Raw genomic sequence first — 20,348 nt, 5'->3', positions numbered from 1 at the left:
TGACGTGACGTGCATGAATACAATATTACATCAGGAGTGATTCAGATCAAAAGAGCAATTTTAATTAAACATATGTCAAAATCATGTCAAATGAAGCTGTCTTCTTCTACACTTGGAAAAACAAACACATTGAAAAACAATTCGTAGACCATTTTGTGCAAAACGTATGCATTTCACAGAATATGAAATTGAACTCAAATGAATCAGGCACATAAAGCTTTACAACTCACAGCCAGCATGAAACAAAAATACAAGTTTAAGATAGTGAAGCAATTTACTCGATACATACTTTTAGTAAAACCACAATAAATACACATTTCAATATATCATTCATAATAAATACTGGAAAATAAAATGAAAACACAGGATTCTTAATTGACACAGCTGTGTCATTGTATCTTGCCTTCACACGCTGTACGCTTTGGCACAATGAATCCGTACTAATAGGCCATGTTGATGCCACTGATTGCCTGAAAGCGGTTTGTACACTTCTTCTGCACCACCAAGGCGGCGTGACCGAACGTCAGTACTAACCGGTGAGATTATAAAGAGTGGGCAGATATTTGCAAGCTTGGAAGAGGGATAAATACCTTTATTCATGCAGGAGCAAAGAGCTCAAGGTAGAGAACGACGGCAACATCTCACTGTCCACCGAATTATTGCAGTCTCCAAATTGTTGAACTGTGACTTCAATTTCCTTTTTTTTGTCAGTGATTTCTTATATAAATGTGGTAGAAGATTATTTATGGATTTTTGGTGAACACACTTTTTGATATCTGGCTGTCGTTTTCAATGGCTCATAGGACTCAGGAGTCATATTGTGTTGCTGTTCATTACTGATATGAATCGTGTTTTTAATAATAAGCTTTGATTGTCAACCTTGAACACATTTCGCCCATGTACAATTATTAAAACTGTGGCGTTTTTTTTAAACCAATGCAAGTAAATGTAAAAGCAATCTCATTCCAACTTTACAGATGATATTCTCCAAAAGTCTGTTAGAAACCCTCAAAACTATTGCACTTAACAATTCAAAAGAACAAATCAACATCATTAATGGATCCACATGAATAAACATCTCAGTTGTTAGAAAGTGCAATATAGCTCATACAACGTTCAAAAACAGAAATATCATAACCACTTAATTCATATGAAATGCTGACACATAATTCTTGATTAATATTCTGACTTCTTACTGTTGCTCTTCAAATCAAGCCTATGGTGTCCTGTTGCCTATGATTAATCATAGAGAGATATGTCAAAGTGCTACTTCATTAATATCCCTGCATCAATTAAATGCTTCATAGAATAAATCTCCATTTGTAGTGACACTTGCTGATCGTGTCATTGTAAGAGGGGGGGGGGGGGTCACATGAGGGGCCATAGTTTTCAACCGTCCAAGTATTTATCAGTAAAAACCAACGGCATGCCCACACGTAAGTGCAAAAGGCTGTGAATGGATTTGGATTATGTGTGACATTTGATGCTATTGATATTGTATTGCAAACATACAAATAAGAGCTCAGGCCTTTTCATGCTTTTCAAAGCCATAGAAAAGCAGATATGATAGTGACAAAAACAAGGAGAGAAATGTACACTATGTATACAACACATTGTTTTATATAAAACAATAAAACAATCGCCTCCCTCAAGTGTCACAGAGATTCCGAAAACAGCATGCACATTGTTATCAAAACATTTACAATATATAAGTATGCACATAATCCATAAACCATAAATAAACTGACAGTAAACCTTTTTTTTGCACATTTGACACATACGGTAGACATAGAAAAGTAACATTTACAGTACAATATCTGCTTGAAACTAGAACTTTACATCTGAAATTACATGATACATTGCACAGCATGACATAACTGGTATTCTGACGTGTTTTTTTTCATCTTGCCATTTTTCAGGAGATAACACACTGTAGCGTAGAAACCTTCAGGAGCAAATAGTCCCTCAAAACCCTTACAATCGTCCTATGGCTTTATAGTTACAGGCGATAATGTTCCATGTTGCTGTAAATTGCTTTGAAATCTAAGGTCAGGTCAATCAAAAAAAGAAGAAAAAAAGGCCATGATTATGTTCCCTTAAAATACCACTTGGTCAGGCTCCAGTAAAGACGCAATAATGAAAGAACACGTGGCTCACTAAATGGCTGCGACCTCGGGGAAATGGTCTGGTAAAGGTAGGTTCTTAGTACTGTTCGCTAGTAAGGTCAGGTCGGAATGCCCGTTCACACTGGACCCTTGCTGTGGCTGTTCGGCTGCCATGCGCGAGCTGCGACCGCTGTAGGAACTCTGCGTCTGGCTGTTATTGTTCAGGTAGTTTTGGAACTGTGTCTGGTTCTGGTTGTCAGGCTGCTCCACAAACGTCGCTTTGGACGGCGCCTTCTTCTCCGGATCAGGCGTGTAGCCGGTCAGAGGGGCGGCTGGAGCGCCATTGGTCAGAGTGAAATGGTGATTAGCGGTGTATTGGTCCGCCGCCTGACTGGGGTAGTCCGCGTACTGCTCAGCTGTCAAGTTGAAGGGTCCTTGGGCCGCGCTGCCGTTGCTCACGCTGACTGGATCTTGGAATGCTAAGGCTTCCCCGTAGGGTTCACTGGGTTGGCCACTGGATACGGCACTGGAGTTCCCCAGCTGATAGTGATCGGCCGAGGAAGAGTTCATGCGATAAGTATTTCCATTCATGTGGTTGTCGTGTGCCACAGAAGCATCACTGTAGCACAGCACAGAGGACAGAGGGACCACCTCGGTGTGCGACACCGGCGGGGTCGTCATGTCGTCCTCAAAGTTCTCAGACTTCTCTTCGTCCTCATCCTCCTCGTCCTCGGAGTCGCTGTTGGCTAAGCTCTGTGTGCTGGAGTCGGACAGGCCGCTGCAAACGCTGCTACTGTCCTCCTCGTCGTCCTCATCTTCTTCGTTTTCCTCCTCCTCGTCTTCGTCGTCCTCCTCCTCGTCATCGGGCGGCTCCTCCATCTCGTCTGCGTTCTGCAGGTGCATGCTGGCCGTCTGCGGCCCAGCGTCTGACAGAGAGTATTCCAGCCTGTGCTGGGGCTGAACGAGAGGATTTACGCCTCCCAGGTCGTTAGTTTCACTGCGGTAACCATTAGTGGGGGATGCCTGCTGTTGCTCGCGACTCTTCTCCAATTCTAGCTTCATTATAGTGTGCAAGAAATGGGTCCGAACGCGGATGGGATTAAACTCCACTCTCCCGGTTGCATTGCTGCAGCCTTCTTTTGTGCACCCGCATGGAAATGACATGCGGTCCACCTAAAGACAACACAAGTTTTATTTTGAATGACCCATATTGTGAAGTAAAGAAATAATTTGGGTTTGAAAACATCAAAATAAAGTATTTGGCCCTTGAGTTTCCTTTAAAACAGAACATTGACTGAAAAATATGCCATGTCATGGGATTTACCTGGCACTTGATCCCCGCGATGCTGCAGGCACAGGTCTCAGGGTCACAGAAGACTCTGCAATCACAGCCACAGTCCTCTCTGGACATGCGGATGGACCGCAGTTCATGCTTCTCCTCCACGTCAATCTTCCTTACCCCCGAGGAGCGCAGCAGTGCCCGGCGCTTTTTAGTGGTAAGCGGCTGCAGGAAGAAGTACTCGTCGACCTCCGTGTTGTCCAGGTCAATGTCGTCGTCAGAAATGTCCTCTGCCGTGAGCGTGTTGGCCTCCTCAGACTCCACTGTGCCGTTCTTAGTCAGCTGAAGACAAGGAAGGAATCACATCCAAGTCATTTTTATAAAAGGAAGGGAGCAAAGAGCTGAGCGCAAAGACAGATAGATCATATCAGAAGTTGTACCTTGAGTTTGATTGTGTTGAGTTTCTCCTCCTTCAGGTGGTCTCTGAGCATGTCTCTGTGGATCCTCTCCTGTTCCAGGGCAAATTCGCCCAGGGAGTACTGCCTGATCCAGGTGTGCCGGTTGGACATGCCCAGTGTGCTGCCACCCTGGCTGGGCACGCTGGTGAAGCCCTGCCGCCGGCCGAAGTAGTAAACGGTCACGTTCTCAAAATGCACCCTCCTCGTCCGCAGGCGCTTCTCTCTCTTTAATATTGAATCAGCTGCAAAGTAAAAATGGCAAAAAGTGATAGTTAAAAAAAGGGGAACATTGTGTGTGCGTGTGTTGTCACCTTGGCTGGAAACCGTTTTTGACAATTCATTAATGGAAAGAATTACAGCTCCACATTACAGATCATTGCATCAAGAACACTTGACGTTTTTATCATTCATACCTTCTTTCATATTGGAGTAGAGTCTTTAAATGCCTGAAATATGGGGAATTCTCTCTTGCCACCTTTACAATGCACTTCTCCATGTTTTTAACTGAACACCCCTGGGTAGGGTAAGAATTTTATGATACCGGCGGCGTTCAGCTTGGCATGCGAGTCCTCAGTGTCCTTTTAAAAGGAGCTCTTCAAGAGGGAGTGGCAGAGAGCAGGGCAACGGTCGAGCACAAATAATCCCCTGCCCGGCCCAGAGATGAGGAGTGCTGGTTCACAGAAGCTGTGTTCCCAGCATTCACCCCATATCAGACAGACGGGACAAATAGAAACCATCTGGTTCGAGCAGCTCTCCACCCCGCGGAAGAGGGACAATGCATTTACATTACAGAGGTAGAGCTGTCAGACTGAGGGCTACAGAGCCGACTTTCATTATCTACGAGAAGAAATGCAAAACAGGTGTCAGCTTGTACTCTGTGTCAAAACAGTTAACAGACGCTAATTAGCTTTTGTGGATGGCTATATTAAACCTCATTCGTAATAAAAACCAACACGTCACATGCACATGTATGTACCCCCCCCCCCCCCAAACAACCCCCATCACATAACAGATGTTGTTCCTCCTTCTCTCCCTAACCACCACAGCATTTGATGTATGGTAAAAACCCCTCAGGACTTAATTGTTTAATCCCACTGCCGAGACAGTCTGTCACTGTACATGCACATGTCACTTCACAGGAGTGCAGTCTTTCTAGTGCACCGCTCACTTGTCGCTGTTAGCTGACCTTCTCAAGCCCACAGCTACCAGCAGCTGCCGCTGACACAGAGGCCAGGCTCAGCCTCCGGGGACGCAGCACCCTACTAAATGTCTCTGCCCCCTCCCCGCAGCAAGAGGGCTAGTAGACACCCATCTGTGTGTCGTTTACACGGACCGACAACCAAGAAATCCATCATCAAAACACAAGACGATATGCTTTACATTAAAACTGTGACGTCAACCATTGGTTTGCGAACTGTCGTTCTGAAGCCTTGAGTTTAGCATTTTTGGCCAGAGCCATCTTGGTGTTTATGAAACCAAGCAGTAACCATATTTGGAGAAGTCGGGGGGGCACCAGAGCTCGTCCACCTGCACCTGCAGCCATGCACCGATTGGACAGTACTTGCTGTCAATCACGCTGCATTCACGCTCCAATTCATACGGTGCTTTATGGTCTATTTCACTCTAAATGAGACCGGGATTTACAAAAAGAACATCCTGCTGTATTGAAGAAGACTTAAAACTAGAGATTGAGACCATAAACTCTGCAGAAAAATGTTTCCTGAATCAAATGTGAAATGTCTCATGGACTTCTGTAGAAACGGACTCTTTTAGCGACCAGTGGAGTCGCCCTCTGCTGGTCATTCCAGAGAATACAGGGTTTAGGCACTTTGGCATTGGCTTCCCCTTTGAGATGCAGTGAATACATCAAATTTTATATTCAGTCTAAGGCTAAAATATTTAATCTTGAAAATCCAATCAACCAAGAGGACACATTGTTCTTTAAGAATCCCATTACTGAGATTTAAGCATGTAAATGCTTTCACAATCCCCAAAAGGATTGATAAACTGCAACCGTGTGATCAAGTTCACTCACATTCTGTCTCATTTCTTAGACATGCAGATTCCCATGAGGACTTTGTTACTTATCAGAGATGACTTCAGTGTCCTTTTGAGCCTGCAGAGAACCCATTTGCCCTTGAATGAGAGTTCATTCTTGAACACAAAGTCAGTTCAAGCCAGGAATAAATGGGAAATCCCTCATTAGCCGACCTCTTTTGAAACATTTGCAAATTCAAAAGCAAAACTGGTAAGCTTCACATAATCTCACTGTAGCTGTGACCTGTTCTTTGTAAACAAAAAGCTCTTCATACAAAAATTTAATTGCCTAAGTCACATTCAAGCAAAGAGTATTTAATAGTTTCAGCTTCTTTAATATGAAGGTTTGGTATTTTTCCTTAAAAAAGCAATATTTTTTTATTTAGACATAAAATTACATGTCACCTTAGGGTCTTTTTTTACAAGTAGGCGACCTTGGTGAGCTTTTTTAGTTTATGCACCACGTCCTTTACCCACCCTTTAACGCAGCACTGGACTCTTATTAAAATTACAGCATATATTATATTATATTATACATTCATTTCATATTCATTTCAGAATTGATTGTGAGCTACAAAATCGGGCGTCTCCGACGGTCATTCCCATCTTGATTAAAAATCCCTTTCGGCGATTTAGCTCTGTTTTCCTTGAGAGGAAATTATGACATTTATTCTAACATCAATAGCACATGTTAGCCAGACTAAGAACAATGCATGAACTTGAAGAGGCACGGGCACTCACGAGTGAAAGGGCCCGAGGCCGAGGGGTTGACACTGTCACTGCTATCCCCACTCTCACTGCAGGAGACCTCCTCATCAGACTCCCGCAGGGAAGAGCACGGGGAGGAGGTGGCTTCCACCTCCTCAAATTTCCTCTTCAGTATTCCGCTCATGGCCCGCCGCATCTGCACCTGAAAGCGAGAGACAGCAGAGGGGCCACACATTATTTAATATCCAGTTTAGGGCCTTCATAATCCTCAGCACACTCAATTAGCAGTGAGACAACCCCCCCTCCCCCCCTTCAAACACACTCACACAATCTCTCCTGCCGCTATCCCAGCTCCCCGGCGTTTCCTTGGCGATTGATCACCTTGGCACAAAGGAGCCGAGATGGAAGGAGAAAGCTGCTAATTACATACCAGGTCTGCCTTACAGTAAGATCATTCCTCTGTCTTTGATTGAGAGGCGGGAGAGAGAGAAAGAGACTGGACCTTCTCGTCTTGCACTGCTACTGGTCAGATTTAAATAATGTACAATATATAGACAACTGTATGTTAGTGATCGCTAAAGCGAATGATTAAACATCCACAGGCTCAAAAATTGAATACATCTCATAGGAAAAAGAACTGATCTACAGCCTTTTTTTAAACACCGGTGCAAATACACGCCGATGTGCTTTTCCTTGTAGCTACTGAAGTGTGGCAACACTATTCGCAGTGATTTGAATGAAGCTAACACTGATCATGCAGCACTAGAGGAGGAATAGGTGAAGCTGCTGTTGACAGCATAATGAGTCACATACTGTACATCTGCAGCAGGGCTCTGTTAGGTCAGATGCCTGCTACAGAAAAAAAAGAAAAGACAGCTACAGAGCAGACTTTAAAAAACAAAGAAATCTATACTGTGACAGGCTATAATGTGCCTTGTAATCTGCTACAAGTGCAGTCAATAACTGTGTCATAAAGCAATGTAAATGTAATGTGATAGCCAAAATGGACCAATACACATTTCCAGCTGCAGACCTTTTGTTATTAAACCATGCCATGATAATATCATTGGTTCCATGGTTCAATTAGTTGCAACTATATCATGCACAGTTCCTCCAAAAAGAAATTTGAAACTATCTCTGTTCCCCTACTAAATAGTTGAGGTCACAGCACTTTCATGCAGAGGCCGTCGTCACAGTTGTGACCACTTCAGTGTCAATTGACTGGGACCATTAAATCTCTCTGCAGTCGGACAAACGAGCAAGTGCAAACTCATCAGTCAAATTCACTAAAAAGCAAATCACCACTACACCGGAGCTGATAATTTATGCATTGCATCTGTCATATTATTTTTGATCACTGCTACTCCCTCATTAAATATTGTCCTGCCGTCAGTCTGACGAGTGTAATGGGGCTGTAATATCGCAGGACTTATTTAACGTAAATCACTCGTCATCATTACATCAGACGTCGTTGAACATGCAGTCCTTTAGTGTGTTTGATTGCATGGCCTTGTGTTCCCTGTTTTAACAGCAGCGGCTGGAACGTCATGTCACATTCTAAAATAAATTTAAAAAAAAAAAACAGTAACAAGACTGCTGCTGCACGGCGAGGATTGCTATGACTGGCAGCTCATCCCTCACTGCCTCCTCTCTTGGAGACTGGAACCGGCAGAGACGGCGTGCATCTTCACCCTGTCCCACTCTGTCTATCTGCCAGAGCAGCTTGTGGGGGAGTTCCATTCACAGACAGCCTCGGCGTTTCATCTGGGCTCTGCTATTGAGTCATTACAGATGCAAATGCTGCATGAGCAACACGCCGCTTGAGAGAAAGAGGCGCAACCCAGAGAGGACTACACTGTAGTGCTGGCAGCGAGAGGGTTATTGTTCCCAGGAGGCTGTGCTTGTTCAGCGCGGTGACATGGCACCGCCAGCATTTGGAGAACCTCCACCGTCAACAACTCCTACCTACACAACTAAGGAATGTGAGGCATCATCCATCTGGGAGAAAGTGGAGGAGAGAAGAGCCAGTCAGGGTAACCTCACTGAAAAAAGATTTCTCTATATACAGAAAAAAAAAGACCAGATAATAATAATTTGGAAGTGAAATCCCTCTGAAATCATCTCTTCGATTCTGTAAAGCCCATAACTGAGCTGTCTGACAAAAAAAACCACCCATCAGTCAACTTTCTCTGACAAAACATAATGACATGAACTAATTAACTAGTTATGAAATCCATAAGATTATAATATATTAGTCGTGTGGGATTTCAAATGTAAGATGCTAATCTAATCTGACACAAGAACAGCCAAGAAACTGATTTAATTCACAATCCACTTCACATGTTCCCAAACAAGAGTGGTAATTTCCAGCAGAGATGGCCCGTGTGCAATTTTAGTCCATTTCCTCGAAAGGGTCCTAATTACATACCATTGTTGGAAACCTATTCATATGCTTAGCCCTCAGCTGATGCTGCACTGGGCTTTGATACCAAAAGCGGTTTCCATGGAGATTCTAATGCACGCTCTCAACTAGTGCTTTACCGTATGACAGTGTTTCCAGTATTGCAAACTGTGTACGAGGGCTCTTCGTGGTAAAACACCAATCTGAGCAAATTAAATTCATACATTTACCACTGTTGCTTTCTCAGATCAATGTATTACTGGTTCATTTGTCAGTTGACAGCAAGGGTTAAAAGTTAAAATCTTGAAACTGGACTCGCATGACAACATGAGCCACAGCGCTGAGGGTATTCTAGGGTGAACCTCCTTCATCGTGGCTAAATAGAAAACAGAGATCGTTGCTTCTTTCCCAACAGCTGGTTCTTTGTTTTCACTGTTGCCTTACCAGCGATCGTGGCTGGGCAGCATACACTGTGGCACAAGGGGAGAATATCCCAGGAAAAAATAATGCAGCAAAAGCCAGCTTGGAAAGCCCCTCCCTGTGTGTGCCTCTGTGCACACATCAACTGTGGAAACCAAACCTTGATCAACAGCGCTCACGGCACTGTAGCACACTGCATTTCTGAATACAATTATTATTATTTTTCTCCCTGTTGTCATTCGCGAGGTTCCCACAGAGAAGCGACGTGACAACACACACATAGCTCAAAACACTCATCCTAAGTGACGACAACAAGCCCATGGCATCTGGAGCAAGTCATGACACATCAGTCCTGTAAGACCACATTACACTTCTGTGTGTGTGTGTGTGTGTGTGTGTGTGTGTGTGTGTGTGTATGTGCGCTGGCCCTCACAGGAACAACTGACCTGTATCCACTGGCAGGCTGTCCCTCCTTTCACCTCCTCTCACGGCAGCACAGCCGCACAATCATAAATGCAGCAATTCAACAAAAAGGTGAGACATGATGAATGAAGAGGTTCCCATTTTGTTTCAGTCCACTGACTTGCAGCGACCCCCGAGCTCCACGGGCATGAGAAGAAGAAAAAAAGGGGTTGCAGGAGTGTGAGAGAGACTTGTAATTTTCCAGCTCAGTCTGCACAGTCGGTACCATATGCTTTATTGTTGCAAGATGACAGATTTTCTCACTTTAACTACCTCTGTGTTCCCCCCTCTCTCTCTCACTCTCTCTCTCTCTTTGGCCACACAAAGGCTCATTAGCTGCAGCCGGCTGAAAGGCAGGAGCCTGACTGGAGTAGAGTGGAGCCGAGCAGAGGCAGCCTGTGAGATCACATGGGTGGGATGTCTGAGAGAGAGAGAGGAGAGAGTGAGGGGGAGAGAGAGGGAGAGAGAGACAGAGAGGGAGAGAGAGAGAGAGTCAGGCGTGCCTCTGCTCCTGCTGTCTGCAGATATTTTTACCAACATGAGCTGGGGAGGGGAGGGGGCCGGGGAAGGGGAGGAGGAGGCAGAGGTATGGGGGAATCAGAGAGACAGAATGTTGGAGAGATGGATGGGGGGGGGGGGGGGGGGGGGGATATGTGATGCAGGGCAGTGTGAAAGAGGTGGAGGGGGGTTGTAACAGGGATGCAGAGAGGAGGGAATTCAGAAGGGAATAGTGAGGGGGGGGTGAGGAAGGGGTTGAGTGAGAGACAGAGAATAGTGAGGTAGGAGAGTGGGGCGAAGAAAAGGGGAAACGTCTGATGCCAAGAACAACAAAAAAATATAAATTCCAGGAAAAATCTAATTCAACAACAGAACGAGAGCAGAAGTAGCAGTTATCAACCTGCAAGGCGCCACTCGCGCAGAAAAGTCACAGAGGGGAATTTGAACGTACATCATGAAGAGGCTGAGGGCCAACGTATACACTTGCACCTCAATCCACAGGAAATAGGATTTGTCAGGACTGGAGCACATGAACTCACAACACTTCCTATGTCAGGAAGTTCAGCAGAAGAGTCAGTGAGGACTCGGCCTGCAGCCGAAGAGCCGTGATATCGTTCTAGCACTCAGTCGGACTGTAGGTCAATATGACAGACGCTGCACTTCCTCTTACAGGACAGCTCGGAGCCTAGAGGCTGTTTTACAGCCAGTCATTACAAACAAATGACAATTTACGAGCACAAACACAGCACATAGTGTCACATGTATGAAATAGTGTTGGGGAATGGTTAGTTGTCTGCACTACTCCTACAAAAAAAAAAAAGCCAAACAGATTTCTGGCCTATAAATGAACATAATTTAAATCCACCGTGGGTTGTCTAGGTAGTTTATAAAATGTCTGTTAAAGCCAAATTCCTATTGACAACTGTGTGAAATAATTTGTGCTGTCCTTTTTTTCCCCAACGCGACTGTAAGGAAACTAAAGTCCTCCGACCCTGCGGTGTTCTGCATCCTCACCACTGTCCTCACTTAACCTCCCCCTGCACTTTCTCCCTCCATCCCTGTCGTCTGCTCCGTTATCGAGCCTCACTCAGACACTTTGGAACGCAGCAGCAAAGACACACCTACGGTACCAAGTCTCTCAGCGGGAAACGCTTCTCTCCCGTTCTTCATCTCTCATTATTTCACCAGGTTGTTAATGATGTCTCACTACTGTCAGGCAATCTGAGGGAATTTGTGTGAAACGTGCAACATTGATAAATCCGGCAGTAGTAACAGTAGCTGTAGTAGTAGTGTGGTATGCAATAAAAGGCTCCATCGACCTTTTAGCATAGACTGTGGACAAAATGTCTTCACTCAAATGGTGGAAGCAAACTGACTGTACTCTGCGGAGCACTCACAGATTACAGCTGGCTATTATGGCTGAATCGGAAAGACAAAAGAACAAGCAAGCTCAACAACAACACGACTGCAGCGGCAACAAGATACTCGCTCTATACCCACAGGGACCGCTGCCGTTCAGTCTAGCACACGCTGGTAGGTTAGCGCCGTAAAATGTGTCTTTGTGACACAGTGTCATTTAAGTTGAACGTTACAAACTGACGAACACAGTCGTGCTGGGCTACAGAAGGGATCCGCAATAGATCACATTAAACTGCACCATTGTGCCTGTGACTGTGGCTATAATCTAAAAATGACAGATTTGCTTGCGCGCGCACGCGCGCGTGTGTGTGTGTGTGTGTGTGTGTGTGTGTCTTAATATAAAGGAACAGTCTCCTATTTGGTTATGTGAAGTACTGGGCTCTAAGTAACATCTGTATCCAAAAAGCCAATGGAAGTGGCTGTAACTATTGCCATTTTCCCAAAAAATGTAATCCAAAATAATTGGAATCTACAATTTTCATATTTTCAAAAACATTTATTTTTATATATCCTTATTTCATTTTGCTTTTAGCTTCAAACCATATGCCTACATGACTATAAACTGCATTTCTGACCGTAGTATCATATAATATTATCTAAATATGATATTTCCAACTTTTTTTTTAAGTCTGAGAAAAAAAATTAATAAACAGTGAATGGACAATCAGACACAGCTCTACTCAGAATGATATGCACGAACATGAATTTCAAATCTGTGTCCAGTCACATCCTCTGTAATATGGTAACATTAACTGTTAAATTATAACAGGAGCCACAACAACCTGACGTGAAAGTCTCCTTTAAATAAAAGTAAAAATGAAATTGAACATTTAAGTACAGGTTTCAATTTCATTGTTATTGGGCTATGATAATACATTTCATTCAATGTATTTAACTTAGGGTTAGGGTTTACTTTCTAGAACCATGTTGTTCTTCTGTTCACTTCTTCCAGCACCTTGTAATGTAATGTGTTATTAGACAGCCTCATCTGCATTCCTTTAATGATCCATCCATGAGCATCACATGTACATGCTGCCCTATTACATAAATATGCAAAACATAGCGTTTGTTACACCGTTGCACTGATGGTAGCATTGCAGCGATGGTGACCCATATTTGCTCTGACTGTCAAGAGGGTTTTTATTATTTCAGCCGAGTAAATTGACACAGAGCAAGCAACAATAAGACCTCAGAATGAATCTAACTTTATTTGTGTTGCCATATGTGATTGAGGTCATACGTAAAGGTCCTTCACAATTCCCACTGCAACAGATGAAAGGTGCACTCAATGTGTTTTTAATCACACCTCCAACACAGAGCTCTTGTTTGAGACGAATTAGAAAATGAAGGAGCGCTTGAATAAGCTGTGATATTCTTTCAGCAGACATAGATATTTTATTGAAAACTGTCCAAAGGACTTGGCTTTTGTCTATATGCTGACGCGGGGTTGGCCTTCTCGAAAACATTCCTACAATAGCTTTACATGACACAGCAGCTTCGGAGGGTGCATGTGCATGTGTTGAGTGAAAATGTTTAGGTAAAAACAATGTTTATACACTGTAAATCCTTTGGTGATCTCACCAGAAATCTGACTTCATGACAGCATATCAGCAAATGTTCAGCAGCAGTGGCTTTGAGCCACAACCTGTGAGACGTGTGAGACATGAGTGAACCAAAGATGAATTATTGCACCCAACCTAATCCATCTCAGCACCCCTCACAGGGATCTCACAGTATCTTCAAACACCACACGTGGCAGATGGCAGGTTCTTCAACCTAATTCAAGTCAAGAACAAGGGTCTCCAACAGAGCTGCACTACACAGATTGTAACGTCACCTGCTTTTATTCATAGAAGGTTTTGCAGTGCACCCATTGTGCCACTGTGCATTGAGCAAATCATAAACAGTGAGTAGACGTTTTCCAAGACAGGCAGTTTGTCTCTCCTTCAAAGATGTTAGTGTCACTGAAATACATCTTTGCATCCGCTATGTGAGCTTTTGCCAAACTGAGATTCCTCCTCTCCTGGTGCAGAGGCCTTGACCACCTGCAGTACCAATAACAGAGTTCCCTCCTGAAAATCACAGACAACATGAAAGTTTTAAGTATTTAGCGACGTAGCGTGACTCAGATATTTTGCCAGGGAATTGGCGGAGACCAAATGGCAGCGAACATCGGGTTCCTTAGCGAGGTGACCAGAGGTGATAAGATGCCATGTTGTTGTGTGTCTGCATGTTGTGTAACTAACCACATTTGGTTACACATGAACTGAAAAAAAACTGTTGATTGTAGCTTTAAATAACACTGACATCAAGTATGGTCGAAGCGTGTGTCAAACTCCCTCCTCACACTTACCCTTCCTGAGCTACTGTAACATCCCATTTGCTTCGCCATGAAATGTTGTGGGTGACCATTAATCACCAATTAGTCACATATGTACACACTGACTATAGGCATATAAATATAATTTATAGCAGACACAGTTCCTCCAAGAGGACCATCAGGCTCATCTCTGTACAACTGCCAAATGTGTACGTATGTGTGTGTGTGTGTGTGTGTCGGGGGGGGGTTGATATAGATTGTAGTCAAATGTGCTTCCATGTTCTGTATCTGCCAAATGCCTTTGCTATTCAATATGGCCGGTAGCATCACAGACTGTTTCCACGGTGATGAAGAACACATTTATACACCCCAGATGGCTTGGCAGATGTTTTTATTAATTCTTTCTTCTTCTTCTTCTTTTTTTTGTTCATATGAGAAACAATCTTTCCTAGCAGTAGACATTGAGTGACTGAGGGTGCATCGCGGTGGAACCAACTGATGGGATTGCAGAGCAAAGACAAACCCTGAATCCACAAAAGATCCCAGAACACGCAGCACCCAGTCTGAGGCTGCGTTCGAACTCATCCATCACTCGCACCACACTCGGGCATACATGGCAACCTTGAAAGAGAGAGAGTAGGCTAGGCAGAGACAGAGAGAGGGAGAGGGAGAGGGAGAGAGAGACAGAGGGAAAAAGAGGGAGGCTAGGTCTCAGCTGGACTCCCCTGAGGAGAGGCTATGGCCTGAATGATTATACAGCTACAGATGATGTCGGTGGAGGATCCCTGCCACCGAGAGAACACAAACACACTGCTCACATATTCATTGACACCGTCTTGTAGTTGGTCTGAGATACGTCCCTAAATCATACATGAAAAGGCCACGGTACAATGTGTTTTGCAAGAGGTCAGGGGACATCTGACTTAATCTGTATGTGCTTCCATCGCGTTCGGGACTAACACAATAACCACAGTCACCTCACAGCAAATATGAACCAATGCGACTGATGGTCAAAATCAAAGGGAAAGAGCTCCTTTATAAAAACCCAGCAGAAAAAAAATAGTGCAACAAAAAAAGCGAGCAGTAAATAAATCTAGATCAACAGATTTTTTTTTTTTGCCCTAACAAAAATCCATGGAATTGCTGCAATTTAGCTACCGTGTTGTGCCTAAAGCTCATTTACCTCTACACAATTTGCAACCGGCCTGTCGATCCCTCACGTTGGGGAACTGAGCGGGGAGAAAAACACCTGACAATTTGTGCAGTGACAGTGACAATACACATATGCTCAGGCTGTTTTACCGCCGTGCCGCAATAAAGGTCAGATGGACAAATTATGCAAATAAATAATAATAGTTGTCAAATATGCTCCTCTTCATTCTCCATCATCAGCTTTTAAAGAATTACATATGCACAGGGTTAAAAGAAAAACACAGAAAAAACATTACCCAATTAAACACAAAGGAATCTATTTAAGGAAATGTAGCGACATCTACAGATTTATGCAAATGAGACTTCACATGCGCTCTGTACATTTGTTAACTTGCACTTGCCTGAGGCTGCAGACAGATCTGCTCCGCACACATGAAAGGGGGGAGTAAGAAAGAGAGAGAGAGAGAGAGAGAGAGAGAGGGACGGAGAGAGAGAGACGGAGAGGGGGAGGGAGTATAGCCCACTGCTCAGCACTCAGCACACGGAGGAGCCGCAGCCTGGTGATGCCTGCTGCAGCCTCCATCCCGCAGCCGAGTGCTGGGAATCATTGATCTGTTCTTTCTCGTCATAGAACAATAGAGGAAGCGCAGTTCCTCATTAAGCACATGGGTCCAGAGCAAAGGGTGACCACTGCTCCAGTACTACACATCTAGCTGCACACATTTTTACTGTAACATCTTGGGTGAGCATTAAGAACTGGAGATACAGTAACAACCAGTGCTATTAGAGACCCGTGCACTACTGTATTGTGGTAAATGGCTTGAATATGAATTTTCAGTCAAGAGGTTGCTGAGAGCTCGTGAACTCATTTGACTCCTGACACGATTGTGTGCGTTCTCTTTTTCATATTTCACAACAGAGGACATTTTAATGAAATAGAGCTTCACTCTTAAGACACTTTATCCAGCATCTCAACTGTCTTTGTTGTAACAAGCAGTGATCGCATATACAGCGTATGCAGACAACTGCGACCGAACGAGCTCCACGTCCGGACTAATGTTTTGATTTGTGGTAATTCAAGTCACACTGTGCGGAAGCATAATCAGGTACTTTCACCCTCATGTCAATCACAACGCTCACCTAAATTATTCATTGCTCTATATTTTATTTATGACTTCCATTTTCCCATGCCACCTGAAAGTTCGCAAAAGCCAGTTTGCTGGCAGAAACAGAGCTGCCAAAACATTTCACAGAGACGGGGCTGCTTTCATCTCTCGCACAGGCCGGGAAAGCTGTGGGATGTGGGGTTCACATTCTGCAGACAAGCCTTATCATTTATATATAGCCAGTATCATGTTGAGATCTTGAATCATTTTTTTTCATATGCAAAACATTTGCAGTGCTATCTGGGAAAATTCATGAAGTAGGCCAGCTCTGCAGTATACAGTGGATTGTAGTGATATGAAAGTGAATACTCCCGTTGAAGTTATTAATGAGATGGTTTTTAAAATACAAACCCCTAAAGCTTTTTTTGTACTTAATCAGAGTAGGACACTAACTCTGCTAACACATTTGAATGCCTGATATGTAGGCATTGTTTCCAAATAAAGTTTATCTTGTAAACTATTACATACCCAGGCTGCATAACTTCATAAATAAATGGAAATAACCTACATTGTCTCTAAAGATTTGACCTCAAATTCTTAGTTTTTAATCAGCAAGAGCTTTCCTTAGTTTAAACAAGCTGCTATTTGTGTGTCGGTACAGAGGAGTCATAATTATACATATACAACAGATACTTGTAGAATTACTTAATTGATGTCTGTATGCAGTGGCTCACCTTTCACTGACAAATAAAACCCATTACAACGGAAAAATGTCTCCTCTTTTCTTAACACTTAATTAGCTGGCAACAGACAAAAGATTCCAAATAGGTGTCATGGCAACATCTCAAGAGAGCACAATCCTGAACCGTGAAAGCCCAGAGCTCAGCCAGGAAGGAGCCACAGACACAAAAAGAGTCACATCAAAAGCTCCTGAATTGGAACAACAAACCCTGCTGGAACACACAAAGCTGCCGTGTATTATATAAAAGGTTGATATTAGTAGGACTGTAATGTGATTCACTGATGCTGTGATTTTTAATTTCGCTGTTTGTGAAGAAGAAGAAAAAACGCCGAACACATTTATTTGGCAACATTTAGAATTAGTGGAAGTGCCAAATGTTGTTTTCTAGAGGGTGAATTGTGAAGAACTCATCAAGAAGACATGTCCATGTAAAACTGGAGAATGCTGCCTGGTACACTATACATGCGGTCAGTGCAAGTCTTTTTTTCATCTTTATTAATTGGAAAAATCCTAAACCCGCCTGAAAGATATTGTGTTGGATATAAAGAAAGAGAAATTTGCTAATTTCAGGAATGTATGGACAACTTTTATATGGTATTCATCCACGGTAACTGGGATAAAAAAAAGTGACAGTCTATAATATTGCCCTTAAAATGTGAATGAGCTGTATCAAAATATTTCTATTAGCATGAAATTTATTTTGTTTAATGCAATTCCTCAGGTTTGTTATGTTGCACTTGCTTGGATTGTTGTAGCCTGTTGGTGGAGAGTAGTTTTCTGACATTCTGGGATTATATTTTAGTATATAACTTGGAAAATGCTAATCATTTTTTAAAAGACAATCCATAATGTTTGTCTGTGTCTCAATCAAAGTTAATTGTTCTATGTGTTACGTAACGCACAAAATCTGCTCCTTGTCCCAACCAACAATTATTCGCAATTGGACATTTTAACCTCCATGTCGAGCTGAAAGTCATGCATTCAAGTTGTTCCCACAGAGAAGGGAAACAAAACTGATTTAGCCGTGCATGTGAACCTTTGCATCCAGACAGTTCACCCACACCAGCCTCCTGCAGAGAGACGCTTTTTAGTGCCGTTAATCCACAACACCTTTCCTGCGACTCTTTAATGGACTACATTTACTGTTATCAAGCTTGAGCCATCTGTGCTACAGCATGTAACATCAGCGTGGCTGAATCCCTTATTCAAATAAGTCAGCTTAATGATGCAGCTTTTCACAAGTAAACACATCTCCTTAATGTTTCAGTGTCCTTTAACTCAGTGCCACATGTACTAATTAAATTCTGCTCCTCTGAGGACGACGGCATGGGTGCTGATAGAGTGGGGAAGCAGATGGATCGAGGAGGAGAAATACACAGCCACAAGAAGAGCCCCACTACCCAAACACATAAATGGACAAATCGCCCACCCCCACCTCACCTTTCAGATCTCAATCACAAAGATGGAAATGGTTGAGTGAGTGTGTGTGCACGGCCGCATGTTTAGCTCAGCAATGGACTGATGGTGCTGCCTTTTCTTTTCTGACAAAAGAGGCTGGAGGAAGAACAATGAAGAAGGCAGGGCAGGAGCCATATTTAAACCTAAATCCAACAGTTCCCATAAGAATATTGTTTCATCTTTGTCACTGATATAAATGTATTAGATGCCTTTATAAGACTCATCTCTCTGTCTTTACTGCCAGGTGATTCCTCTATTACTGTAACTCTGGTGGTAGACTTACAGACAAGAAAATAATACCAAGCATACAACACAACAAACTCTAGAAAAAAGAATATGTCCTTGTTTCACCATTGTGATATCAGAAGCATCTCTCTTGTATAATCCAGTGAGAATATCGCAGCTGTCTGCATTGACTAAACAGTGTTGTCTGCATCAACATCACATCCTATCTTGTTATCAGAGGGTCGTTCGTGGCAGTGTAGCAACAGTTGTGCCAGCTTTTGCGAAACACCATCTATCACGCAGGCTTGAATATGTTAATGTGTCGTGAAATCTGACAGTATTATCATGTCAGACAGCGAGTAGGAGATGGGGTCTTACCTTTAGTCAAATAAATTACACTGCAGCGATCCACGTCTGTTCTGTGAAGGAGAAAGAAATGAGCGTTTATTTGTGGAATAGGAAGTGGGAGCGTGGCAGCTACTGTTCATCAGTTTCTGGAGTCACAAGAGATCGTTCAGAAAGTGGCTTAAAGAAATTGGGTTTGTTGTGCCAGCTGATACAAGGTGCCAAAACAGGATGCACACTAGGCCGTTGGTTTGTAAAAACTTTCAGCACTGACATACGGATGATTGACAGAGCTTTATCTAAATCTCTTTGTGAGCCAATCTTTTCTTGTACGATGTGGGGGTGGTGGGCGGGGTTGCGATGGGGGCTTCCTCTGCCTGTTCTGCGGGAGGCTCTGCAGGGAACCAGGCTCTCTTCTCCCACTGGTCTGCACGAGAGGCTCTAAGCCAGTTGGCCACAGTCCAGTCGACTGACTTCTAGTGCAGCAGCCTGTATGACACACATGTGCCCCCCCAAAAAATCAATACACCAGGGTACGAGAGCTGTGACATTTGGCTCTGCACGTACATGTAGATTGGTGAACCTGAATTCTTTGGGCAATAACAACGGTCAATTGTTCAGTTTGGAACAAAGAAGACCTAAGGTCTGTGACGTATTAACATCATGTTAATGACCATATAGTTGTAGCAGATGTCCAGAGCAGCGTGATGACTGAGGTGTGATGTTCCAGAGGAGTTTGACATATGGTGTCCCAACACACTGAGGCAAGCATAAAAAAAACATGTCAAAGCACTTTATGCATCCAAGAAAAAGACATGAGAAACAAAAGTAACATGCCACAAGTTAATGTTAACTAATCTGATCAATTCAGGCCCATCACCTAAGACTGATCATACACTCACCTCTCATTTCGTCACTCCCATCAGCAACCGGCCGGTCCGTGACGCTCCTCTCTCAGTGGACCTCACAATCTCACCCCCGGTCCCCTAAACCATGTCACGGTCTTCTTCCTCTGCGGAAATCCTCCACCGACGTGAGACCTTCAAAAGCCGGCAAACCGGACTACCGGAGAGAGCTGGACTAACCGGCACACTTGACGCACACAGCAGCGCCTTTAACGAGCAAAACCCCCCTTCCGGCTGCTCGGGGAACAATGGTGCGGCGTCACACTGACAGCTCCGCGCACAACGTGACCCGCTCTGTCCAATCAGGG

The 20,348-nt window shown here is 43.7% G+C and overlaps 1 protein-coding gene across 2 annotated transcripts; it reads right to left on the bottom strand.

The window, feature by feature from the left end:
* Nucleotides 1-40: 40 nt before the first annotated feature.
* csrnp3 (cysteine-serine-rich nuclear protein 3) lies at nt 41-20,283 on the bottom strand. 2 transcript variants are annotated; one of them, XM_047337195.1, is made up of 6 exons: nt 20,038-20,283; nt 19,169-19,209; nt 6,621-6,789; nt 3,825-4,084; nt 3,430-3,726; nt 41-3,278 (listed from the first exon to the last, which is right to left on the bottom strand). In XM_047337195.1, exons 3-6 carry the CDS (start codon nt 6,781-6,783, stop codon nt 2,157-2,159), a joined length of 1,842 nt encoding a protein of 613 aa, XP_047193151.1. In that variant the 5' UTR covers nt 6,784-6,789; nt 19,169-19,209; nt 20,038-20,283; the 3' UTR covers nt 41-2,156. The 2 variants fall into 2 exon arrangements, with proteins under 2 accessions (XP_047193151.1, XP_035459555.2); XM_035603662.2 differs by lacking the exons at nt 19,169-19,209; nt 20,038-20,283 and adding an exon at nt 9,855-10,250.
* Nucleotides 20,284-20,348: the final 65 nt, after the last annotated feature.

This window comes from Scophthalmus maximus, chromosome 14 (genome assembly GCF_022379125.1).
Source record: "Scophthalmus maximus strain ysfricsl-2021 chromosome 14, ASM2237912v1, whole genome shotgun sequence".
Taxonomy (NCBI): domain Eukaryota; kingdom Metazoa; phylum Chordata; class Actinopteri; order Pleuronectiformes; family Scophthalmidae; genus Scophthalmus; species Scophthalmus maximus.
The sequence above is the reverse complement of the archived record's forward strand: the minus strand, read 5'-3'. Positions and strand labels throughout refer to the sequence as shown.